At 39.4% G+C, this 27,007-nt stretch overlaps 1 protein-coding gene across 5 annotated transcripts in view; it reads right to left on the bottom strand.

Annotated features, from left to right (window-relative positions):
• The window catches only part of MINDY2 (MINDY lysine 48 deubiquitinase 2), a 45,377-nt gene that overhangs the window by 6,965 nt on the left and 11,405 nt on the right, over window positions 1-27,007 (bottom strand). Inside the window, exons 3-9 of one of the 5 annotated variants that reach the window (XR_011919533.1) lie at window positions 24,327-24,391; window positions 20,826-20,867; window positions 19,853-20,011; window positions 18,086-18,188; window positions 16,160-16,302; window positions 6,507-6,680; window positions 1,615-1,810 (exon numbers count right to left, since the gene is read on the bottom strand). Coding sequence is in view for 4 of the 5 variants with exons in the window: in XM_072402315.1 (XP_072258416.1) it covers window positions 1,615-1,794; window positions 6,507-6,680; window positions 16,160-16,302; window positions 18,086-18,188; window positions 19,853-20,011; window positions 20,826-20,867; window positions 24,327-24,391 (866 nt within the window). In the remaining variant the exon portion in view is untranslated. Of the gene's footprint in view, window positions 1-1,614; window positions 1,811-6,495; window positions 6,681-16,159; window positions 16,303-18,085; window positions 18,189-19,852; window positions 20,012-20,825; window positions 20,868-24,326; window positions 24,392-27,007 lie in introns of those variants that run through there. The other 4 variants (XM_072402315.1, XM_072402316.1, XM_072402318.1 and 1 more) reach the window with 4 other exon arrangements.

Here is a 27,007-nt window from a genome sequence, read left to right on the forward strand (position 1 = left end):
TCTCCTGGGCCACACACCTCACAGATTCCATCTGCCAACTCAGGGCAAAGCAACAATGCATCTGGATAGCAACCCACTCATTAGGGTAACTTACCAATCCAGCTTCCATTATGGCTTCTCTTCTGCAGGTCATCCTGAGTAAACCTGGGGGTTATAGTCTAACTGGATGGATCGTGTACCTGACCCACACATGGCACTGTTCACAACCGGCAAGTGTCATGTGGGGAGTATAACTTACTAGGGGGTTGCTCATCAGAAGGCACCATTGTCAAATCTGCTGTCCAAAATTTGTTTCTAAATGGATCCTGCTAATTAGGGACATCATACAATACTTTCAAATCTTTCACTTGCCTAACAAAAGAGTAACTTTTGAGCAAGGAAACATACAAAACATCTGAATATATGTAAAATTGTCCAACATCAATACATTGTTACAGGGCCTTTCTTTAATACCATGACATACAATATAGAGAGCTAGTTTATCTTTAGACAAAAAAATGTCACTACAATATGCACATGCAAACAATATTACAATAATAAGTTTATTAAGCACAACTGCTCATTCCTTTCATCTTCCCTCTCTCCCCTCTCGGGCCATAGGTGCAAATATCTGGATTTCCTCTCCATACAACTTGAGGCTTAAGTCGATGCCAGGGTTATCATGTACTCATACTTCATGAATTTCAAAAAGCTTGCTACATGTTTCTGTTTCACTAAATTGTATCTAAGGCATCTATATATCCAAGAGTTTAGCTTCTCTATCACCCAAAGAATGTGTAAGTTCTAGCATCTCATATATGTGGTTTTTCAACACTATTCAATCTTGGAAGGTGTGGCTACCCGTTTCCAAAAATTTTGGAATGGCTATACCAGCGGCACTAACTGTATGCACCAAAACAGTTTTTCTGTACATTTTCCTAATTGTCTCCTATTTTATCCTATTCATTGCATGTACTATCAAATAAGGATTTCATATTTGTCCTCAAATGCTTTGACTGTTTCAAATTGATTGGTGTGGATTGGCCTTTACAGTAGTTAAAGTCGGATTGGAGAAAAAAAAAGCTAAAAGGTGTCCAGATGAAAATGATCCAGGGTGGCACAGCACCTGATGATGACCACGATGGTATTATCATACATATCTCTGTCTGATGACCCGGCCCAGCTCATGGGGGAAGTGGCTTGGCAGGCACACCCTGCCAGTGGCCAGTACCCACCAAGAAAGGACCCTCTGGCTCACTCAATAGCCATTGCATGACCTGTTGACACTGCATGAAGTAGTGAAGTTTGGGCTCTGCTAGTGGTAAATTTGGTAAATTAATAGCGGAGCCCCACTAATAATGCTCATAATAATGTGGCAATTAGTGGTTAATGATGTATACACTTTATAAGCCTATAAACAGGTCAGGGGAAATTCTAGATAGATAGATTTGTCAAACATACAACTACCTAAACTATCCAGCCAGACAGGTCCCTGCCCTTCATAGCTGGTAATAAATCTAAATGAAATTACAACATGTGTGGTGAGTTTAAGACCCTATTCCAATTTCTACAAACAAGAATATTAGTAGTGGAAATCTCAAAAATGGGAACAAAAGTTAAAACAAATGGCAATACCTGTGGGGGAGCAGAAGCCGCTGCCTGCTCCTGTTCCTGATAATACTGTGAGGCTCTCCTGTCCTCTTCCTCCTGAAGTTTTTTGGCCAGCTCCAGGTCACTGATGCCCTCTGGTATTTGCTCCCAGTCTATATCTTGGTTCTGCTGCTCCTGTTGTAGTGATAATGCCATCAAATAATCCTAGAAAAAACACAGCCTGTGAAAAACCCTAACTAGTGAGTATCCCTGTACCGTGTGAAAAAAACTTTTGTGCTATTTATGTATGTACTTAGGTTAATATTATTATTAGTATTATTATTAATAAACAGTATTTATATAGCTCCAGCATATTACACAGTGCTTTACATTAAGTAGGGGTTGCAAATGACAGACAGATACAGACAGTGACACCGGAGGAGGAAAGAACCCTAACCAGAAGAGCTTACAATCTATGGAATGTTGGGTAAGTAGTAGAGACTTCTTTTATTATTCTGTGGAAACTGCAATGGACAAATGTACTTTAAAGTACTTGAATGGTAGACATTGGTAAACATACAGTGACAATGGTTTAATAGCTAATGCCACTCTCAATTTGTCCATTAGGTGGTACTATGCTCATGTAAATTCACAAAGCATTACACCTGTAAAAAGAGTGAATGAAAACCAATATGGCACCATCTAGTGGATAAATTCAGAAATACTGTATACCCTTACATTGCACATGCATTTCAGCAGTGGTCCCCATTTTCTTTTTGTACCACGCTTTGCCCCCATTTAGTGCAAGATTTTTTTTTCATGAACCATTGGGAACCATGGAAAATTTTTCTTGCATGAAATTGATTTGGGAAAGAAGAGCAGGGGGCAGTGAATCTGCCCGGTCTGATGCAGTCTTCATTGTGACAGGAAAGATCTGTGTCCTCTCATGCAAGCCTAGCTGAACAACATAACAGGAGAGAGGACACAGATCCTTCATGTCACAGTGAAAATTGCCGCCTACAAGGACAGCTGCGGTCTGGTGGTTGGGTTGCCTTATTTTACAGAATACATAGACCATGTAATAAGTCTTTAATCTTCATGTAGCTACATACCACTATAGACAATATTGGCAAATTACCACAACAAAGGTTTCTTTCAAATGTTGGAGGAAATTCTGCAAACACTGAATCTAAATTTAAAGCAATTTTTTCGGGTGTTCTGTAGTCACCAGAGCAGCATTTTGGCAGGGTTGATATAGCAGCCTTGTCAGCACACTATAGGAATTAGGAACTCACTAGATACCTGGCAGTAGCAGGTATTTTTTATACTTGGAAGTTTTTCATAAAAAGTGGAAACATGGAGAATTGACAATGCACTGTAGACATGCTGCATATGTCCTCATTTTCTAACTTCTGTGCCCAGCTTGTTCAGAGAAGTAAACTTCAATAATCTTTAGTTGGGTGCTGTGACCCATACAATGTCAGAAGACTTGCATATGTGTATACACATAACAGTGATTTTGGTGTACTCAATTGAGTGAGTGTAAAGTCTTTTTTCTTCCCAGGTTTTAGGATTTGACCCTCTGTCAAAGTTATTTTGTTTGTGCACTTTCCTCTCCAGGCAGTTTCATTCTATTTGTCCTGTTGACTGTTGTCACCAAGAAATAAAGTGATAGAGAATCCAACATTTTTGGGCTGTCAGCAGAACACGTAGTAAAGGTAAACCTCTGAAGAGGACATTTGTTCCAGTGACAACTGTCTAAGGCTGGGTCTACATGGACTGTTTCCCCAGCATTTAACCCGAGGCTTTTAAAAGTCCATGTTTGAAATTCAGGCATTTTAAAGCTTGTCTTTAAACAGTGAAAAAAAACCCGCGTTTTATTCTTTAAAACGTTGCAAGGAGCATTATCTATAACACTTAAAGACGTGCCTCAAGAAACGCCCTGGTGTATATTAGCCCATTGGAATGCATGTGAATTTCAAACATGGGCTTTTAAAGCCTCAGGGTAAACGCTGGGGAAACAGTCTGTGTAGACGAAGGCTTAAATTAGAATTATTTCTAACGTCTTGTAGTGTTTCCAGGACGGGAAGTGAGGAGTAATTTCCCCAATGGGGCACAGACATCAAAGTATAACCTGACCAGTGTACAAATTCCTCTCTACCCTTTTATCATGGTCTTCATCCACTATTTTAGTTTCCTATTTCAGAAATCTATTTTCATACACATCAGCATCTTTGTTTAATGGCAGAATTCAAAGACAATAAAAGAGAAGAACCTACAAAGCATATTACCAACGAATCATACAAATCAGCTAATATTCCATATATCTGAATTCTTTCCTTTACCACATTAATAAGACATATGTGGGGGAAAAACACTGCTGTACTTTTCTAAGCTTTAAAACTTTCACTTCCTTGCTGTAAATATGACAACAAGTAATTATAGGGTGCTGAGCCATCAGTGGTTGTCACAGCGCTGATAAATAATGTATTAAAGTCTCATCAGCTCTGCCGCCAGACATGGCAGTGATATGACAACAGTACTCAATCACCGCTCACATCAGTGGGGTATCCATGCTAATGGCAAAAATCAAATAGAATTTTCTACTCGATTGTGGAAATAAAAACATAATAAAGGTCCCTGTTGAGATTCTGTTAAAATTCTTTGATTAAAAAGGAAATCGCTGCCTGAGATTAAACTCCTGTTGAGGGCCCCATGGCTATGTTTTATAGGATTTTTATTCTATTTTAACCCCTTTTTTGTCTGTGTAATAATTTTGTTGACCTGAAAAGGGTGGGTACATTTAAATCAGGCCCACTATATATACCTGGTATTTCATACACACATGCTGTATATATACCTGGTATTTCATACCCATTTACTGTAATGTCAATTTCAAGAAGTTAAAAATTGGCATTACAAAAAGGAGGACTACAGCATCAGTCCACTTAGGGAGCCACAAGCACCGAACACAGCACTGAATTAATTGAGAAATGACATCTTTCATGAATCCATCAATGAAGGGGCATATTTATAAAGCAAAATATTCAACGTAGGTGTATCTTCCTGGTGCATGTTTTTTAAATAACAGTGATTGATTAACCTGCAGTAATGGTCTAGTGACTGCTACATGCAATGCTTTACAAATATGCCCCTAAAAATCCCCCACTTTTGGAGGGCTACATTACATCAACCCAGTTCTAACTCCCTATGTAAAATCTTTGGTGATTTTTTTTAAACACAGAGCAGCAGTCGAAAACCGGCGGTCCGCAACAAAATTTTGGTGGTCTGCGGCTCTTGGTCACCGCGGTCCGTACACTCCCAGCAGGGTCAGAAGAAGGAAGGGGGCCCACCGGCCAGAGCCGCGGACCATGTAGCCCATATGGATCACAGGTTCAGGGCGGTGGGCGGGTTGTGTCTCTGGACCTGCGATGGGAGAGTGGGCGAGTTGTGGCATCATGACGTCACTCTGAGGAAAGTTTCTTCCTTTTAAGTGACACATGGCTCATGCGCAGTCCGTAAATTTAGTGGTACGTGAGGTCCAAAAGGTTGGCGACCCATGACTGAGCATATAGAGGTCTTAAAATAAAAGCACTTTTAAATAACTTTATTCTATACAGAAACATCCAAGCCCAAAATACTGCTGCAGGGCATCTGAGAGAAAAAAAGGAATAGTTAAGAGGCACACAGCAAGCAATGTAGTATGTGGTTAGAGGTCATTTCATTTGTGTATACATTTTAGTGTTCAATGCCTAAGAATAAAATGACCACAGTCACATCCATTTTCTTTGGTATACAATACTTCAAAACTCAGATCCACAAACCTAGAGAGAATATGTCCAGAATATAGAAATGGGTACGGAAGCTACCATTGTAGACTCTGTGGCTGTACATGGAACCACTGAACAAGCACAAGATTGTGCATACTGGATGATGCAGTGCCTGATACAAACAAATATATAGAAAATACATACCATATATACTCTAGTATAAGTTGATGCGAGTATAAGCCGAGGTACCTATTTTTACCTTGGAAAACAGGAAAAAGTGATTGACTCGAGTATAAGATGAGAGTGGGAAATGCTGCAGCTACTGTCAAGTTTCACTTCTACAAGTAAGGTTCACTTCTTTATTTTTTTAAGTTAATTGACTTCCCCCGAAAAATTGACCTTAGAGTACATTAATGACAAATGACTATGATAGGGACAATAGATTGTGAGCCCCTTTGAGGGACAGCTAGTGACATGACTATCGACTTTGTACAGAGCTGCATGATGGCGCTATATAAATACTGTGTAGTAATAATAATTTATCAGATGAATATTATATGATTAGTAACTAATCATATGTTAATCGTGATAAATTATGCATCATTAGTTGATATAACTTATTTTTAAACTTACTGTACTTCTTTTTTCCTGGCTCTCTGTTACTGCTTTTGCATCTAGTCCCGTGTCCCACGTGTAAGCACCCGGGAACACGTGGGACATGGGACTCCTGTCAGCGAGGGACTATCTTGAGTCCTGCGCTGATGGCTCCGCCCCCACAAGGAACACCCCTGAAGGGAAATCCCTCTCCTTTGCAATGCATACAGAGGAAAGGTAGTGTCCCCTTACCCTGGCGGCGGAAGTGTTAACGGCGGCCGCGGTAAATAGGGAAGGGAGCCACAACAAGGAGACTCAAGAGCCACGGGTTGCTGACCCCTGCCGGCCCAGATTAGGCCGGATCGGCAGGAGCGGGAATCGACAGGGCAGAGGGTGCTTCTCTGGAGGGACTCATACTGACTACCCGCATTTCAGTTTATTGTAAAATATATAATTTGTTGCTATAGTTTACTGCAATTTACACATTACATTACAAACATTTCTATTCCTATCACATTTACTAATCACAAATCTGCAAAATTATGTTTTAAGTTCACTGCACCTTTCGAATACCTGATCAATTTGGTCTTGCTGCCCTTGGTAAACGGTCTCTGGATCAGACGGAGGTCTTAAGTGAAAATCTGAATCACAAAAGTTCCCATCTCCTTCTACATTGTGTAAACTTTCCCAGACAATGTTTTCTTCTGTAAGAAATCCCTGGTCTGTGACGAGCAAGTACAGCAGTCCCTATAGAAATATGTAAAATTGTTATTAAAGTACATAATCAACTAATGCAATATTGTAATTACCCCACAGTAATTATGAATAGGTGCTGATGAAAAACACAATTTGCTGGAAGGGAGGAGAGTTTTATGTTGTAATGTACCAGATATTAAACTCAAATAAAGCTCATACTAATTGATGGGATAAAACTTTCCCCCAACTATTCTAACATGCTAATGTTGTTTTGTGTGCATTGCATAAAAATAAACATAAGCGTGCATTGAATATGCATTCAAAAACTGTGGTTTGCACTTTACATACGGTATATAGCTTTCCTTTCATTGTCCGGTACTTTAGGATGAATGATGGAAAGGTTAGGATAGGGACAAACACTGCACATCTCTCATAGACTCCCAATAACTCAAAGCAGGGTAGACTTACACTGCAAACTTTTCTAGGGGAAGGATTTAGAATATCAGTTAAACTAACTAAGGTTCTAATTAAAACTCAGGTATATATGAAATGTTGTGTGTTTAGTCATTTTATCTTCAGGTAACCCATAGTGCTTATGGAACCCTTTTATTTCATTCGAATCTAAGACAAAACAAGAAATGATAGTTATTGGATTCAAACTATTTGATGCCAATAAATAAACCAGTTAACCCCCTAACCGCTAACCCCGTAATTTTTCGTCTTAAAAAAAAATGCTATTTGGGATAAGCCCATATTTTTTCGACTTACCTTTAAATCCCACTTACCTGTGCTCATCCAGCGTCGGGTCCGTATTCCAGCGTCGGGTCCGTGTTCCGCCGGCCAGCATTGTGTTTCAAACATTTTTTATATTCATTATTTTTACTAGAACCCTGTTCGAACATATTTCTGTAAGTTACAGGTCTACAATTTAAAAAACAATTCATAAAAACCTGTGACGCTTTTGGTACAGAAATCTAGACATCAGTGTATCGCTCAGGTGGTTAAAGTAAATACACACTTACTTACCTAAAAAAAACATCTGAGAAATAAACAAATCAAAAAATACAATGAGAATTGGTATTCGCGGAGCAGGGTGACTGTTGTAATGGTGGAAACAATACTGAAGCCTACGACAACAGTTGCCTCATACAACTTTAGACTACACTGACGTCACGCGGCGCCTCCCTTGTTTTTCTGTCTCTAGTACAGTTAGTGAATTTAGTGCAATAAAACAGCAAACTGTCATTCAGAATATAAGAATTTATTAGAATATTATTTTTGTTTTATTATTAAAAAAACATAAAAATTGCAAATAATGTCCAAATGACCACTGGTTGGCGACCAGTGTATTACACGATTATTGGAACACATAGAAAAACAGGATTCCTCCATGTAATAACAGGCAATACTTTCCTCCTGCAAACACTGTTTAAGTAACTGTAGGGACCCAATTCTACTACTTGGTGGACTGAAGGTAAACTATAGGAAAGAAGTGGTTCACTGAGATGTAACCCATACCCAGTGGCTCAATGGCAGTTCACTGTTCCCTAATACTTATAAAATACTTTTTAGAAGTCTTTTTGAGACAAATTTTATGAATTGTGTGTAATTCAGAACAAGTAAAAAGGCAAAGGAGGCAGGACACGTTCACCCGTCATTGCTATCAATGCGAATATTAAAAATACAAATTTTTAAAAAATAATATGCTCAGGGGAGACATTAAAGTTGTATGTGTTTTTCATTAAAAAAAATACAACCAGACTTTTCCCAGAGATGGGGCCTGGGTGGCCAGGAAAATCAGGGGCAGAGAGATTGCTCCCCTTTTTCTATCCCATACTAGACCCTGTGCCTTTTCACAACAGTAGGGGCTCTCATAGTGGAGGGGCACAGCCTCTTTCACACATCCTGTCCCCAAAAACTGATGTTGAGGTTTGTTGGGGAGGGACATATGGTGAAAACTGCAAGCCACCTTTACTAAGGGTGCCTCCTGATAGTCACCCTCTTACCAAGCGAATAAACACACTGCTACTTTTGCTCAGCAATTACAACAGATTTCTTGGATTGAGTCAAAATAGCTCAGGGAAAAAATAAGATAGTGTGTGTTGTGTTTTTAAAAAAAAAATACTTTTCCTACATTGTGCAAATATGTTCTTTACTTACTGAACACATTCTGGATATGAGCAATGGGTACTAATGTACCCCTCAGCATTTTACTATGGGCAGATAATAAAGTGAACTTCACGCAATTGGCCTAATTTATTAAAGCTCTCCAAGGCTGGAGAGGATACACTTTCATCAGTGAAACTGGGTGATCCTGGAACACACTGGATTCTACAATAATCCAAAATAGGCTGAAACGCTAACATTATCCTTACTTAAAAAGCATTAGAATTGTTCTAATGTGAGGGGCGTGGCTTGGCGGTCTTAGGAGATGGCCGCATGTTAGATCTGCTCTGACGGCACCGGCGGCTTTTCTACACACACAGGGCACGGAAAGCTCAGCAGCATGGGTAAATCTAAGCAGGGCAGGGGGGGAAGCTCCCCCATACCCCTGCTCAGCACTCTTCTTCCTCTCAGCCCTCCATACGGGCTTTTACCAGCGACACTCCTGCGGCTCCCAGGGCTGCTAAGATGGCGCCGGCTCCTGCCTCCCCTCAGCACACGTGGAGCTCAGAGACTGAGGACACAAGGCGCCGGGATTCTGCTGCAGCCACCCGCTCTCATGAGTCCTCAGGTCCCTGCTCTCACACGCAGGCTTCCAGAGCAGAGCAGAGCAGAGGACGTGATCCACCAGAGGCTGCAGTAAAGGAAGGGGTGAGTTTTTCTCCCTCTATTGAGGGCTCCCCACCACCAGAGGCACATCAGACAGGGGGGATATTCTGCTCCCCTGAAGGCCCCTATGCTTCCTTGGACGACACTGTTCCAGCTGTCTTCCGACCTGCGGCTGTTTCTTCTCCCTGGGGTGCAGTGTTAGGAGACTCCCCCGACCCCCAGGTCTCAGGACCCCCTGAGTTACGCAGAGAGGCATTTCCATCCCTGGGCTCCCTGCCTTGTGCACCCGCCCCCCCCCCTCGGGAAAGCCCAATACAGCACTTCATGAGGCTGCAGGCCCCTTATGTCTTAATACTCGAGGCTCCAGTACACCTATTGTGGGCACTCCATGGCAGCAACACCTTCAAATGTTACCCACCAAAGCGGATTTTCAACAGCTCATTACAGAGGTTCAGTCTACCCTGCGTTCTGAATTAGGGGCCCTACGTGCAGATTTTCAATCCCTGGCAGGAAGAGTGGGAGATCTTGATGAGAATTTACATCAGGCCAGGGGGGACATAGAGGCCTTAACCCATAAATTCAGGGACCACCACCTGAAAATCAGGGATCTCTACCGCCATTTAGAAGATATGGATAATAAGGCTCGCAGGAATAACGTTAGGGTCCGTGGTTTACCGGAGGCCACCCGCGATTCAGATCTGAAGCTAGTGCTGGAAGCCTTTTTCAACCGCCTTCTGGGGCGCCCCTCTTCACATGTTATCGACATTTCTATGGCCTTTCGGGCCTCGAGGCAACCGGCCTCAGCCGCAAGGCCACGGGATGTACTTTGTCATCTCACGGATACAGCCCTCAAGGATGAGATTATGGCGGCTGCGAGAAACGTGCGCAATCTGGAGTTCGATGGGGCCCCCCTACAGCTATTCCAAGATTTGTCCTGGCACACTCTGCAACAACGACGCCTCCTGCAGCCACTCCTAACTATTCTACGGGATAATAGTATCCCCTATAGATGGGGCTTCCCGTTCAGCTTAACAGCACGCAGGGATGGCATTTCAGCAGTGCTACGCTACCCGGAAGATCTTTCTTCCTTCTGCCGGGACTTGGGGAATACTGTGCCCAAACTCCCAGGATGGGAGCTCGATCACCCCTTGCCCCCTCCTTCACCGGGATGGCAGGAGGTCAGACCCAGGAAGCACAGGAGAAGGGCCCAGCAGTCTTCTTCACCCCCTGCTCCCCCGGATGGTGGACGATACTGAAGGGGTTCTGTATGCCATAAAGTTTTCTACTATTGACAATCTAATGCTGTTTCTCTATGCTCATGCAATGTTTTAACATTTTGTTCTCCACTGACTTAACATGCTGGCAGTTATTGTTGGGTTTTTTGCCTGTATTGTTTATATTGCTTCACTTTTGTTTACCACTATGGGTGTTGGACCTCTCTAACGTGGGACGGTCCTCTACATATAACGCGGCAGTCTCCAAATTTGATGCTGGCTTGCATCCTGCACTTATTTTATATGGCATGTTGCCCGTTAGATTACCCGTATTGCTCTTACTGGATTGCTTATGTTTTTACCATTATACTTGGTGGCCCCCTGAAGGATGAGGCTTCATGTGATTGTACCAGCTACCTCAGGAATTAATGCCACCTCACACCTTCCAAGGTTTGTACGGCAGGGTAACTGTCATGTTTAGGAGGTGCTGTCCCCATGTTTAATTAGATAGCGCTGAGACTAAGCTGCATTTTCTGTTTATGATGCATATGAGGTTATATGTTTAATATGTTGCCTTTTTGCCCTGTGACTTTTTGGGGAGGTCCCGCACTTGGCCCGGTTTATGGGATGGGGTGCGGGGCGTCCCCTTGAAGCTCATGTTTTGCTGGACCGCCGTTGCCGGTCGATTTGAGTTTCCTTGTAATTTTATTCAGGTCTGTTTAATGCTGTGGAGACTGTTGGGCCCTGGCCCCCTTGGTAGTTAGTGTTGGTACACTTGCCAGGTACTGTTGTTCCCCAGTGGGCCTTAGGGACTTCTGGGGACCGGTGAGTGTCGGACGCTCCCTAGTCGCTTTATTGCGACTGTTTCAGGTTGTTTTTCAATGTGTGTTTTTCATTTTTCTGGGTCTTTCTGTCTTTTCGTTTTTGTCCCAGTTTTCTTTTCCCTTCCTCCCCCATATGGGCATTTTGCACTGTTTTCTGATGCCTCACTGGATGCAAGTTGTTTGCCTTTCTCTCAGCTGGTCCATGGATAATATGCTCCTCATCAGATTGTTTTTTAATGGCGACTAAAATTCTTTCTCTGAATGTTAAAGGGCTGAACTCTAATACTAAGAGGAAGTTGGTGCTCAGGGAACTTAAATGCCATATGGCGGAGGTTGTTTTTCTACAGGAGACACATTATGATCACTCGGGCACTTTTAACTTTATTTCCAAGTACTACCCTCAGGTCTATATGGCAAACTCTCCTTCCAGAAAGAAGGCAGGGGTACCCATTTTAATCAAAGACTCCTTTAAGTTAACCCTAACAAGTTCTATCATTGATCCTGATGGCCAGTTCATAGTTTTACATGGTCTGCTGCAGGGAGTCTCTTTGACTTTGTGTAACATTTATGCTCCTAATGTGGGTCAACTGCCATTCCTCTCCAAAATACTGGCCTTATTGGACGGGTTTGCCCATACTTATTTTATCTTGGGGGGTGATTTTAATATAATTTTTTCCCCAACTCAGGACAGACTGTCTGCCTATGCTTCCCCTCCACCAGCCTCTGTCCTGCAGCACTAAGGCCTTTAGACAACTTATTAGGCGCTACCAATTATATGATAGTTGGCGTATTCAACACCCAACGAGTAGACAGTTCACGTTTTACTCTCCGCCCCACCACACCCACACTCGTATTGATCATATTTTTATCAATCTTCCGCTATTGCAGAACAGTGTGTCGGCTGACATTTTTCCCATTACTTGGTCGGACCACGCTCCAGTCACATTGGACGTTGTTCTTGCCCCTTCTCAGACTAGGGTATGTCACTGGAGACTGAATGACTTTCTCCTTAAAAACACTGACACCAAATTGCTCCTCACTACGGGTATCCAAAATTACTTCACTGAAAACAAGGGTTCAGTGGCACATACCTCTACACTTTGGGAGGCTCATAAGGCGGTCATTAGAGGTCAGTGCGTGGCCCTGAGCTCTCGCCTAAAACGCAATTCTGCCCTGCAACGTACTCTGACTGAGCGGGAGTTGTGCTCAGCGGAGGCAAAACTTGTTAATAGGCCCTCATTGGGTCTTTTGTGGGAAGTGACCTCCCTCCACTCTAAATTAAGGGCTTTGGAATTGAGGAAGGTCAGTTGGATGATGCAACGCACCAGACAATTATACTACCACAAAGGCAATAAGGCTGACACACTATTGGCACGCAAACTTAGAGATGCTCGGGTTCAAGCTTCTCCCATGGCCGTTAAAGATGACCGTGGGGTAATGCGATATGACCCCTCCTGTATAGCCTCTTGCTTTGAAACTTACTACACCCAGCTATGCCAGGTGGTACACCAGGCACAGACCTCCCTAGGGGGCACTTTACAGGGGAAAATGGATTCCTACTTAGCAGACCTAGATCTTCCCCAGCTGTCGGAAGAGCATCTGGAACATCTCAACCGACCCATCACCGGAGATGAAATTTCTAAAATTATATCTCAACTTCCCTCTAATAAAGCCCCTGGTCCAGATGGCCTACCGTACTTGGATTACAAAACTTTTCTGCCAGAATTACTCCCACACTTGGAGGCTTTATTTAACGATTTTTTACAAGGTAAGCCTATTCCACCTTCCATGTCCAGCTCTCATATTACAGTTATACCCAAACCGGGTAAAGATCCGGTGGACTGTGCTAACTATAGACCCATAGCGCTGCTTAATTCGGATCTCAAGATTTACACCAAATTGCTGGCTAATAGACTCGCACGGCTCCTGCCATATTTAGTACATGGAGACCAAACTGGTTTTATCCCCTTCCGACATGCCAGTGATAACACCCGCAGGGTGATTGATGTTATAGACATCCTTAACAAACGTAAAACTCCATCCCTGTACTTTGGAACATGTATTTTGGTACTGTCCCATTATTCAGGGATATTGGGACCGGGTCCATAAGCTGCTTCAGGATGTAACGCAACAACAGTTGTCACTGGACCCGCTTACCCATCTATTGGGGTTACCCTTCACGGGTCTTCCCAAACTTACTAGCAAACTGATTGCCCATGTTTTAGTGGCAGCTCGCACCCTGATCCCGACCAGATGGAAGTCCACTCTACCCCCCTCTTTAGAGGACCTATATACCCATATACAGGATGTTCGCCTAATGGAATACCTTACAGCCCTTATACAAAACAAAGTTGATAGATTTGAAAAAACCTGGGATCCATGGGACACCTTCTATGCTCAATTACAAGTTTAGGGTTTACTTGTGCTCAACTTGCTCCGGTATACCTCACTAATGATGCCCACCTGCCCCCCTTCTACCCCCCCCCTTGTTGCTCATACGGGTTATTACTTTGATTGCTTATATGTACTTGTTTATTCTTTATTGTATGTTGTGTTTGTTGTTTGTTGTTTGTTTCAGCTGTGTTTGTTGTTTGTTTCAGCAATGCCGGATGGGATTTTACTTTGAACTTTGGCCTTGATGTTACTTGACAATAACATTACTACATATACTTTGATTGTTGGGTATTTTGCTACACCTGATGTTCATTGATATTATGCATATTGATCCTGTTCCTGTATTGCTGTACTCCTTGTTCATGTTAAAAATTTCAATAAAACTTCAATTTAAAAAAAAAAAGAATTGTTCTAATGTCTTAAACACATGTGTTGAATATCCTATATCTGGTCAGTAAAAAGGCTTCTTAACTGGCTAGGTAAATGATCGACCAAAAACTGCAATCAAATGTGTCAGCCTGGCTGAAAAAAGCTGCAGGGAGAAGAACAGTTTGTGCGAATAAAAAAAAAGGCAAATGTATTCCAACATAAAAAATCCTGCCCTAGTAAACCATTGCAAATGTAAAGCCATGAAACAAGCCACTTAAAACTGCACTTGTATTTCCTTTTGTTCCCGTTCTTTAACATTTACATTTCATGTCGAACACTGTGTTGTTTATGTGATAATTTGATAGAAGGATTCTAGGAGGTATTTTGGCAGAGAGCCTTTTCAGCATTTTATTGTGCAGCAGTTAGTCAGAGAGAAGCAATTATAGCTTTGAAAAATAGCATATAATTCACAATTTGCAAGGTTTGCTCAGCAGAAAACGGGCTCCATTATATAGGTCATTTGCTGCAGAAAATGTCTTTTGCAGTATTATACCAAAACTGCCGAGATTCAGAGTCCATGAGCTAAAACAGCACTTATGTTCAGCAATGGTTGAAGTTCTCCTTCCATGACAATAAACACACACTCTTCCCCATCCACATGCAATTAATGGACTTAAAGTTTTTGCACAAAACCAGTAAAATGTTTCTTTGACAATTAATGGACATCCTGAAATTTACTTTGCTCATTTATTTTACATAATCAGCCAAATGCAGAGCCATTTACTTCAGTACAGAAATATTAGGAAATGTTCATTTGTTATAAAACAAAAAAACAACAGAAAACAGGAAATGGGAATAGGCCACCCTCTGCCCTTGTACTTGTGTTTAACATTACATATTCACTATAAAAAATTATCCAGCGACATCAGAGTCCTGGCATCTTCTTTTCTTTTATCCACTGTGTATAGTGCCTGGCTCATCGCTGACCAGGAAATAAAATAGATTGTGTTCCCGCTCTTTACAACCACAACAGCCAACAAAAATGTTCACTGCTGTATTCACTGACAACCATTTAGTCCTGAGAGCCCCCTTACTATTATTATTAATAATAAACAGGATTTATAAAGCGACAACATATTAGGCAGCGCTGTACATTAAATAGGGTAATCAAATGACAGACATATATACGGACAGTGACACAGGAGGAGGAGAGGACCCTGACCAGAAGAGCTTACAATCTAGGAGGTGGGGGAAGTATCACACAATAGGAAAGGTGAAACACTTGCCATTTTACATATATATATAAAAAAAAGCAAATAATTATATTCGGTAAAAGTCTGCTTTAAGTATTCCATGAATAGGTGAAACAATTTTAGAGACAGATATATTTTACTACCAATATATCCACGGTCCGCCTTAATTGGCAGTTTTGACCGTACTGCCTAATTTTGTAAGATCATTGACTGCCAAACCAAACCAACAGTTTACATAATATAAAAGCAAGCACTATCATTTTTTTAAGACTTTGAGACAAATATCTCTATAACACAAAAATGAAATTAAATTAATATCTGAAACACTTTGTGATCATTTTATGCAGCTTTTATATTTAAGAGTCAATCCTTAAAGTTGTGGCATATAAAGTACATTCGAATGTCAAATGGTAAGTGCTAAATATGTCCCATTATGGCCTGGCCTGGTAACAAGCCCAAGAGACTTTTTTTTAAATCACAGCAAGCCATTAAATGCAAAAAATAAATCACACCAAATAAAATCATATCCTATAGAAATAAAAAATATATTACCTATATATAAAATAAATGAAATATTTATTTATTTTATAATATATAAAATAAATGTAAAAAATAAAAACTAAACAAATGACCCACAACCTTACAGTTTCTAAAAATCATAAACGGAGTACATTCATTAAAATAAAACTTTAAAGAAGCCCTACCTTATATTTGGTCATAGTGCTAAAATGATTGTTCCTGAAGAATACACATAGCTCTCCCTCCTGAAGAGTAGAAGTCAGCTCACTTAGTCCATGGTAAGTCAGCTGTGTGGCTGTGCCATTTAAAAACTGTTCAGCTACATAGCCTAGAAGTAAATCAGCAATGTAGTAATTAAATTTCTTCACAGTAAAAAAAATCTTTAACATCTTTTCAAAAAAAAATTAAGGCCATCTTCTAGGAAGGAAATTGTACTTGAAGCTTGAATGCACTGCCCTTCAAATTCAAGAAACCAGCCCTCAAAGTCAGGGAATTTTTCCTGTTTGGACCAAGGGGAATCAGGGTAATGAGGAAGGATATTTAGATTTTTTTATTTTTGGTAAAGAGTTAGATTTTCTGCCAAGTCTCAGTGCAGTTTGTGTATCTGATTCATCCCTCTATCTGTCCTATAGATCAATGTAAGCAAGCCCAATGTAAGCAAGAAGTAAGGTAAAATCTTCTTCTTTGCTTTGGGGTGATAATGGGCCTGATTTATTAAAGCTCTCCAAGACTGAAGAGGATACACTTTCATCAGCGAAGCTGGGTGAAACCTGGAATGGGTCTGGTCCAGGATTGAAACCAAAAAAGCAAATGATTTTTAACCTCCTAGCCGTTAAGCCCAACCTTCGTACCGGCAAAAAAAAATGTCTAGGATGGTTAACCCCGAGTTTTTTCCCATCCTTACTTACCTGGTCCCGCTGTGCTCATCCAGCGTCGTGTTCGTGTTCCAGCGTCGTCCTCCGTCGATCTCCCTCTCCAGCGTCGGGTGCCTTCGTCGGGTGCCAGCGGGACCGGTAAGAAGCCGGCCGGCATCTTGTGTTCCGCCGGCAGAACACAAGATGCCGGCCGGCTTCTTACCTGGTCCCGCTGATCGTCCACGTCCTTCTTCTTCCAGCGCCGGATGATCTCTGAAACGAGAAGCCGTCCAGCGGAGAAAAAAAAACCGGACGGCTTCTCCCTGCGTGCGTGATGACGTTGGCGCGTGTGCGGGAAATTCAAATTGAAACTCATTCAAACATTTTGTATTGGATTCAATACAAACTCCTGTATCCAATCCAATACAAAATAATTCAAATAATTACAAAGTATATAACTGGTAAATTCAAATTGTCATTTTGTATTGGATTGAATACAAACTCCCTATCCAATCCAATACAAAAAATAAAAAAAAAATAAAATAAAAGTAAATAACTTGGAAATTCAAATTTATATTTTGTATTTGATTGGATACAAACTTGCGTATCCAATCCAATACAAAATAATATAAAATTAATACAAAGTACATAACTGGTAAATTCAAACGTTCATTTTGTATTGGATTGAATACAAACTCCAGTATCCAATCCAATACAAAAAAATAAAAAAAAATAAAATAAAAGTAAATTCATTTTTTATATTCATATTATCTACTAGAACCCCTGTTCGGACATATTTCTGTAAGTTACAGGTCTACAATTTAAAAAAAAAAAAATCATGAAAAACAGTGGATCACTTTTGGTACAGAAATCTAGACCTCAGTGTAACGCTCAGGTGGTTAAGAAATCCATTCCAGGTTTGTTGGATCATCCAGCTTCACTAATGAAAGTGTATCCTCTCCAGCCTTGAGGAGAGCTTTAATAAATCAAGCACATGGTAACATTAATTTAACAAAACAACAACTAATTAAAACTTAGAAAGCTATTGAATTTCAAACATTCTAACCTTACTGAAGCAGAAGGAAAGCCAACTGCTTTATTTTTTAACAATAAGTTTTACCTGAGTTCATCACCACAAATAAATAAACATGATCTAAGAGTATTTACTATAAAGGTTATTGAAAATACTGTCTAATAATTCGTCAATTTTTATTTACAACTAAAATGTAAGTATAGTAATCAAAGTCACTCACCCACCTTCACTAACCAGCTCACTGTTGTCTGACTGCTTGCATGAAATGATCTTCTCTACCAGCTGGTTGTAGCTGCAATTACCGACTGCTTTTACAACTTCAGCAATCTGAGAGATGAAAAGTTAAATATAACACAGGTCAACAAAAAATTACTTTTGATAATCATCAGAAACCACAGCAAACTTTTCTAAATCTGTTTTTCGAGCAAATTTCAGATCTGTTTTCAGTTTTCCCCTAACACGTACAGTTCCTGAGGTATGAGTGCTATTATAGTTAACATGTACGTGCATGTATTTTGTACTAAAACATAAGCACCATTGAAGTGAATGGTAATACATCTTCTGTGGGAAGTAAAATAAGGCACACTGTGGTATAGATCTACTGAACAGCGTCGGTCAGGTACCATTGTTTCTTTAAAAAAGCTTAGAAAATGATTTTCCTGTGTGCTCTTTGTCTGGATTGTCGTGGTACAGCATCCAGCAGTAGTCAGCCATCATATTTTTATTCCAGAAACTTTGGTAGCGGTGATCCATTAACTGAATGTCCTGGTGAAAACGTTCTCCTTGTTCGTCACTCACCATACCAAGATTTTCTGGGAAGAATTCTAGATGTGAGTGCAAGAAATGTGTTTTTAATGACATGAGACAACTCAATTTCTGGTATGAATCAAGCAGATTCTGAACTCCTTCCTTGTATGCAGGAGACTTATGGTTGCCCAGGAAATTTTCACACAGCCACCTGAATGCATTCCAAGCTTCTAGCTCAGCTGCTGAGAGTGATTGTTTGTAAACATCATCTTGCAAAACAGACTTAATCTGTGGCCCTATAAATATCCCTTCCTTCATTTTTGCAGTGCTTATGTTGGAAACTTCTCAACAAGGTACTGAAAACCCATGGAGTTTGATTTACCCATGGCCTTTACAAGGTTCTTCATCAAGCCTAACCTGATATGGAGAGGTGGCAGAAATATTTTATGTGGATCAATCAGAGGCAGAAACTTGACACTGCTTGTTCCGGGCTTATAGGTATCTCTTGGTAGCCAATCACACTTGACATAATGGTCTATATAATAATTGTATACATTGCAGCTATAATGGATATTGACTATTTTCACCATCAGTCTATAACAGAGACGAGAAGCAAATCATTAGGCTAAACATACATTATGGGCTCCACAACAGCCAGGTTAGCTGTGATGGTTGCATATGTAAATACTCACTTGATGAAGTAAATTCATGGTCTGATCTGCAGGTCTGTGGGTGACCACAGCATCCAAAATTATAGAGTCCACAAAATTCCCACTAAGATTTGTAAAGGTGCATACAAGCTCCTGATCTTTCCTGCTTTTCAGTCTTACTGCCAGAACCCATGCTAAGTATATACAAATACATTAGCTGATACAGTACTTTTTAAAGCAAACACACTTTGCAACTTTTTAAATGTTTGAAACACTTATAAATGCCTATAAAAGATTATAAACATGTCCACTGAAATCAACAGGGGCATTTAGAAGCATTTATAAACACTTATAAAGGTTTCCACAGCTGGCATATTTCGATTTTAAACGCCTGCTTTAAAACTCCTAAAAATGACTTTTTAGAAGCATTTTGGGATTTTTTAAAAGCTTGTATAAACACATTTAAATTCAGTACGGATGTTTCAAAGAATTTAAAAATAGTGTAGAATGTAAAAGTCAGTGTAGACTCTTAAAGGTAAAAACAGATTATTTTCTATTTGTTTTGGTAAAATTTCTACCGTAAATCAAACAAACCTCTGGATCCACCAGCCAGCCGTGGTAAAGTGGTATATCAAGAAGATCAAACACAATGCACTCAGGAGTGTACTCAAACACCCTCACGCCAGTGAACTTCACGTTGACATCTAGGCCAGTCTGTAACTTATGTAGAATAGCCATGGCATCACTCATATTCTGTAACATAAGAAAAGAAAGATACAAGCAAATTCACCTATGTAGGAGTTCCCTCTACTCATCTTCACTTAATCTGGGTCAGACTATAGCATTCTGTAATCACTAGATTTTTAGAGTGAAAATATCAGAACAGCTGGAAATTCTTAGATTGGAAGTTTTTACAAAATAAAATGCTGTTCATACAAATACACCCATCACAAACTGAATAAATCAAACTCAGAGAATTTTGTGAAAAAATGGACAAGTACATGTTACCTTTAATGAAAGTCACATGTCAATATGAGAGATACAGGCAGCTATACATTATTATTATTGCATAATGTGACGATAAATCTTGTGTAATCCTATCACTAACTGTCCCTCAGAAGAGTTCACAATCTATGTCCATACCTTAAATCGAATGTCTCAGAATATTAGGCGATTTTCATGGGAGAAGCCAATTAACCTACCAGTATGTTTTCAGGATGTGGAACCTCCTGAACAAAACCCATGAAAATGAGATTTGCACCTGGGACCATAGTGTCGCAAGGTGAGAGTGCTGGCCACTGACCCCTTGTAAATTCACCCTTTTTCTAATAATGTTGAGCTTGGCTTCCCCACAAGCCCTCCTGGGTTTTTAGTTCAACAGGCCGCCTCATTATTTAATAAGTAGTTTACAGAGCATAGCATGAAAGAAAGATAAGGCAGTCTGCACTTTTACCTCAAAGAAAGAGACAAGGTCACTACTATTGGGCACATCTGTCTATTTTCAACCCACTCTTTCCTCCTATCATCATGATTCTTGTTAGCATATAATCACTGCAGCACAACTTACTGGTTCCATGTGCTGTTTCTGCTTCTCCCAGTCAGGGTTCTGCTTTAAAGAGAATTAAAAGAGGCTGATACAAAATCAAAATTGGGTACTTGTATTATATTTGTACTTGCTTTATTATTTAATTATTCACCACTTAATGTAGAGCTACATTAATATGTGCCATTGTATCAGCCTTATAAGTTTCCTAAAGGACTAATAGGTGTTTATTGTGATAGTTCCAAAGGAAATCATCACTCCCAACTACCCAGAGCGAACCACAGGGAAAGGCACAAGGTGGAGAGTAGGAAAAAGAGATTTTTCATGGGTAAGTGTAACATTATACTGCCTCCTGCTAAACAACATCTTGGAATTATTTTGTTTGGAACATTTGAATGTAACCTGTAAAATCAGTTGCTTAGGAAAATGTAACTGGACCAACAATCTCTTTTTATTTAAAAGCTTTTGCAGTTTAGCATTTATTGAACTTCTAATCCCTGTTATATTGTGTTCTCCACACTAGATGAATGTTTAACAAATTATTCTCCAGAAATTTTAAAGACATCTTCAAAAGAGACAATTACCATACAGAAAAGTAGTTAGCAAGCATTATGTCCTCTGTCACACAAAGAGGATTTTATATTGTATTTCTCTCCAAATCAGTAAGTCATAAGGAAATATTTCAATTTATTTTCCAGGTACATGGACATATCAAATGTTCAACATAACAAAGAAACAAAATACGGTTCTGTAATAGTATTATAAAGCAAATCTACTTTGACAAATATTTTTGTTTAGAACCTCAGGATATCTAGGTTCATAGTGTAGATTAATTTGTCCTCACAACGAATACAAATGTAAGAAGGACCTATTCTGAAGACAGCATTGAAGACAATACTTTAACAGAATGTACTAAAAAATACTGGCTTGTAACAGTGGATCAATAAAAGGGTATGGCCAACAATATTTTTATTGTTTTGTTTAGAGCAGGAAAGGATTAAAACCCCTATCATTTTTTTTTTTTTTGCTGTCTGCACAGGATTTCTCTTTGCTTCCTATACTAAGGAAGTATGGAATACCTTCCATCCCCAAGATAAAACAGGTAAAGAGAGGAAATGAAAGGAGTCTCCAAAGTAAACATAATTTCCAACCCAGAGTTGTGAAACAGGTGCTACCATTGGAGGTTTTTACCTTACCTATTGCTTTGATGATAACTTACAATTAATATTCTTAAACCAAATTCTCATGCATGTATCTGAATTTGCACCTTGGCATTAACCAGCCTCACCCCTGGATAAATTCTGTCACTATTTTATCAGTACATAATGCGGACGTTTAGGCCCTGTCTTAATACATTTTTGGTGCCCTCCCTAAATTGGGGTGATCATACACAAGGTTGTTGGGAGCTGAGAAGGAGGAATGACATTATCATGTTTCTGGAATGATTCTACATAAAAACAAAACAGCTCAACAGAGATCTCACTATAAATGCCCTGCATTAACCAGAAATCCTTTAAGAAAGAGGTCACACCCAGTGATGCAGAAGATGGTGGTGAAGTAGTAATAATTCTAACATTTGTTTTACTTTTAGGTGCATTTTACACCTACTAACAGTCAGTAATTTGGGAAGGGGCCCAGACAGTGCATTTTGTTCTCTTTCAGACTTGTAGTAAACCACAGTGTTGGACCTGACCTATCTCATGTACCTGTACGGGAGCAGTTGGAAACCACTTTGTCAAATAATTTGACTGTGGTATAGTAGGGCTGATTCTGGCCATACGGTTGCTTTTCCTCCTCTGAAGGAAGAGCCCATCACAAGTGCAAGGGCAACGCCGGCAATTGCACTGACTTTTTTGCTTGCCGCACTAGAAGAAGTTTATCAGCTGTTTCCTTTGGACCTCGAGGCGGCTAACCATGCAGTTTTTGACAGCACATCTGAATGAGGTCTTTATGTTGCAATGGTTGTCCATAATGTGAGCTAGCTTTAAACTTTATTATTATACATGAGGGAGTCCAAGTAAAATGATCAAAATACACTTTGTTTTTACAAGTATAAATTACTTGCTAAACACTTACATATAACAATAATTTTTAATAAATATTTTTATAAATATTTAATATTTATATAATTTATCACATTTAATTTCATTGTACTCCCTTGTTATTACAGTTTAAAGAGTATGAATATGTATAATAAAGGGTTAGAACCAGATTTTTAATAATGTCTGTGTTCCTGTTGGTTACATTAATCATGTCTTTGTAATAGAATATAAAATCCATACATTTATATTCGGCAGAAAAGAAGTAAAGGGGCATTTTTTGCAGTGGTAACACTGTTTTTGTGACCAGTGAAATACATGGCATTGTTGTGAAATGCACATCATCTATAAGTTAATTAATTTCAATTGGAATTTTGGAATGTGAACCATGTTTTTTATATTAAATGGTAAGAATTTACTATTTTTTGTTTAGTATTTGATGATAACATTTTTTACAATGTTAATAATTTGGAAAAAAAATTAGTGCCATGTTCTGAGGGAGAGAGTAACAAAAGTTTTCAGTGTATGGATTTTGCTCACAATGGTATTTCTTAAGGATGTATGTTAACAGGTTTGTAATACATCACTAATGACCATATCTGTCTTAAACAGTTTACAAATAGGTAAAAAAAAAGTCAGTGGACTGTATCCCTCTTCTAATACATCAAGCTGTGTGTATGTTCTGAATAGCATATTAAACTACAACCTGTTCTCAGAAGAATGGTGAAATGACTGAATGGTGAAGATGTGCTGTATAACTGATTCAAATGTACCGCCTGATAGGTGAGTGGTAAATATGAAATTTGTGTAACACTGAAATTTAGCACACAAAACATTTTCATGTCTATTATTTGTTGAAATAAACATATTTGTAAAAAAACAGCTGTTCTCTGGTATATACTAAATTGCAGAACAGCCACATGCAAATTCCCCCAAGCTTTGGGGAAGATATATGTGAAACCACTTTACAGTGTATTTACACCTCATCAATGAACTCTTATGTTCTGCCTAATATTCTGTTTATCACATCAGTGAAATTGTTTTGTTGGAGAATTGAAAACTGCCTCTGTCTTTGCTGACTGTTATTTAGCAATGCTGAAAATCTATTTCTTTAACTACTGAACACATTGGGTCTAATTTATTCTCCAAGACTGGAGACCATAGACTATCATAGAAGGGTCTAGGTGATCCCGCAAACCTGGAACCTTTATTAAATCAGGCCTATTCTGTCCAACACATGAACAGAAAATTACTGACAGGCTCACTATGTGCCATTCTATGTTCTATTCACCTGCAATATCTCACATTATTGTTATGGTTAGATAAAATTTTAAGTAATTGCTTTTCATGTGAGCCAGAAGTTTAGCAGATGGTAACAAAGGTTCACTTTAAGTAAAGCATGTGCCTAGTCTGTTTTAGAAATTCTTAAAGCAGAGAAAAAATAAACAGAAAAAAATGTACAAGAAAGAAAAATACTTGTCTTTACCTGCTCATAGTTCAGACGCTGAGCTTCAGAAATCTCTTTAGGTTTTGCCTCTAAAATATAATCTCCTGGAAGAAAAGTGACAACCAATTGTAACGGTTTAATTCCAAAGCTGTAATAACATATACAAGGTCTATTCGTTTTCTGCAATAGGCAAAAAAATAATCATTGGATGTTGTTGCAGAATTAAAGTCTTGATAACCATTATGAAGGCACTCAGGTTGTTTGTGAAACCATAATCAATAGTTCTGGCAGTAAATAAATGTATGACAGACCTTGATTTATCGATTTAGCAATGACATTTTACACTTTTGTCAGCCTTTTCAAAATTCAGAGTACAAAATAAAATGAAATGTTAGTAAGTCCCAGCACACAGCTAAACCTTGAGCTTACTATTCTAGAAACAAGAGACTGGTAAATCAGAGAGGACACAACAGTACAAGGAAAGATAGATATTGTATATTCATATTAAACTAAACAGAGAAAAACAGCACATTGGTTGTTACATACAAACTTAAAAATAAAACATCTAAAAGGAAAAAAAACGTCCTTGACTTAAAGAAGGGGACAGAAAGTTTAATGAGCAAAACTTTCCAACCTGCTCTCCCCAAGGCAGTGACCTAAAGATAAGTGTGTCAGTTGTATAGGTGCATTGTCATTCACAGTTTGTGTCAGTTTAACAATCCCCTACCCGTACCCTTAAAATTAACCTGACTTTGCCTAAAACATTTTGTAAGGTAACAATGAATTACCTTTGTTAGTGGTCAAACCATGTCCTGCACACCCCTCCTAGGCTACGTACACATGTCAGATGATTCTCCTCGGAAAATCGCCTCAGGGCTAGTATTGGATGAGAATCTGGTGTGTGAACAGCGCTCATCCAACGTTGTTCATGGATCCGTCCTGGCGGATCCACGAACGACAAATGATCGTTGTTCTCCTCCCTCCCCCCTCCATAGAGCAGAATGGCGCTGTATGTACAGAGCTTTTGCAGTCTTTTGTCATTGGAAAGGTTTGTGAAAGATTATTGAAGGTGTGTACATAGCCTTAGACCTTAAAACCAGGCTGTACAATGGTGCCTTAACCTAGCTTGGAGAATAATATGCCTGGCTTTGCAATGCAAACCCCCTACGATTCTATCATTGCCAGTGTCCACTGCAAGAATTTTTAGTAGGCAGTGGCTGATCTAGCATTAAACAATTATATAAGAGGTAACAGAGCCTAGTGCCATTATAGCATTATCTCAACTTGGACAAAAGTTGAGGCTCTAAGTGCACATATGTATTCATTTAAATAACAACACCTGAGGGCACCACAAGATGCCCACAATTTAGCACTGTAACTAGATTAGAAATGTTTACGTTAGGTCCTTAAGACTAATATCATACATTTCCCTAACCTAACAACTAGTGTTCCTAAACCCCTAAACACCAATGCAGAGAAATTTGAAAGTACCTCTGAAAAGGCATCCCCCAACTCCATAAACGTACCTTTCTCTCACTTCCCCACCGCTCCTTGCTCCTCTGCAGCCAGCGACTCAGGGAAACAGTGATATCACTGAATCAGTAATGTGACTGGTGATGGACCTGGCTATTGGCTGCCAGCCTCAGGCACTGCCACAGGGTCACAGATCATATTCTTTTATATACTGGGTCACTGGATGCAGAGGTGCCAGGACAGGAGAGAAAATGACACTAAAGGTAAGTATTAAAGGGCTTGGATAACATTTCCACTGACACTGTCACTTTGTCCTGCAAAAATAAAAGCGCCTCCTTAGTTTTTCTCCCAACATTTAACCCCCTAAACCCCATAATTAAACTAATCTATCATAAAAGTGTTCTAACTGAGCTGCCAGTAGATATAGAACATGATTATTGTCAGCTCAAGAAGCTAAACTTGTAAGTATGACATTTCTTACAACACATAATATTACACACATTTAAGTAAAAAAATATATAATTTTAGTATTATAAAGAAGTAAAATATAATAAAGTGAAAATAATTAACAGATTTAAAATCCAACATCAGAATGTGAATATACATAACTTCATACACAGTAATTTATGTGGTTCATTTAAAACCTGGGTCAATGGGTTTTAGGCTTTTGAGGATAGCATTAGTTTGAGACAGTTCTAAATAAAGCACATATTACCATTTGACCTGCAATTAGAATGCTTCAAGTGGGTTTTTAATTTCCTACAGACTTGTCCAATAATGAATAATCCATTTCAGGTGAAAAATAAAATTACTTATGTAGTTATGTATAATATAAAAGGAAAACAGCAGTTTCTATTGCTTGTCAGCATCCAGTCAGAATATATCCAGAAATAAAAGCATTCGCAGAAAGAGCACATACATTTAGAGAAAACACAGCAAGCAACCACACAGACAGAACACACATGACTTGCTTAGCCTGAAAACACAAACAGCAACACAAGGTACACACAATCAAGCAAAGTGTGAAAACACACAATACCACATCCACAATCACAACTCCACTTATCACTGTTGTCATACGTATGCAAGGTAGCTCAGCAGTAAGTGCTCTGCCCTTTGCAGTGCTGGGTCCCAGGTTCGAATCTTGGCCAGAGCACAATCTGCATGGAGTTTGCAGGTTCTCCCCGTGTTTGCATGGATTTCTTCTGGGTACTCTGGTTGCCTCCCACATCCCAAAAACATGAAGT

This window comes from Pyxicephalus adspersus, chromosome 2 (assembly GCF_032062135.1).
Source record: "Pyxicephalus adspersus chromosome 2, UCB_Pads_2.0, whole genome shotgun sequence".
Classification (NCBI taxonomy): domain Eukaryota; kingdom Metazoa; phylum Chordata; class Amphibia; order Anura; family Pyxicephalidae; genus Pyxicephalus; species Pyxicephalus adspersus.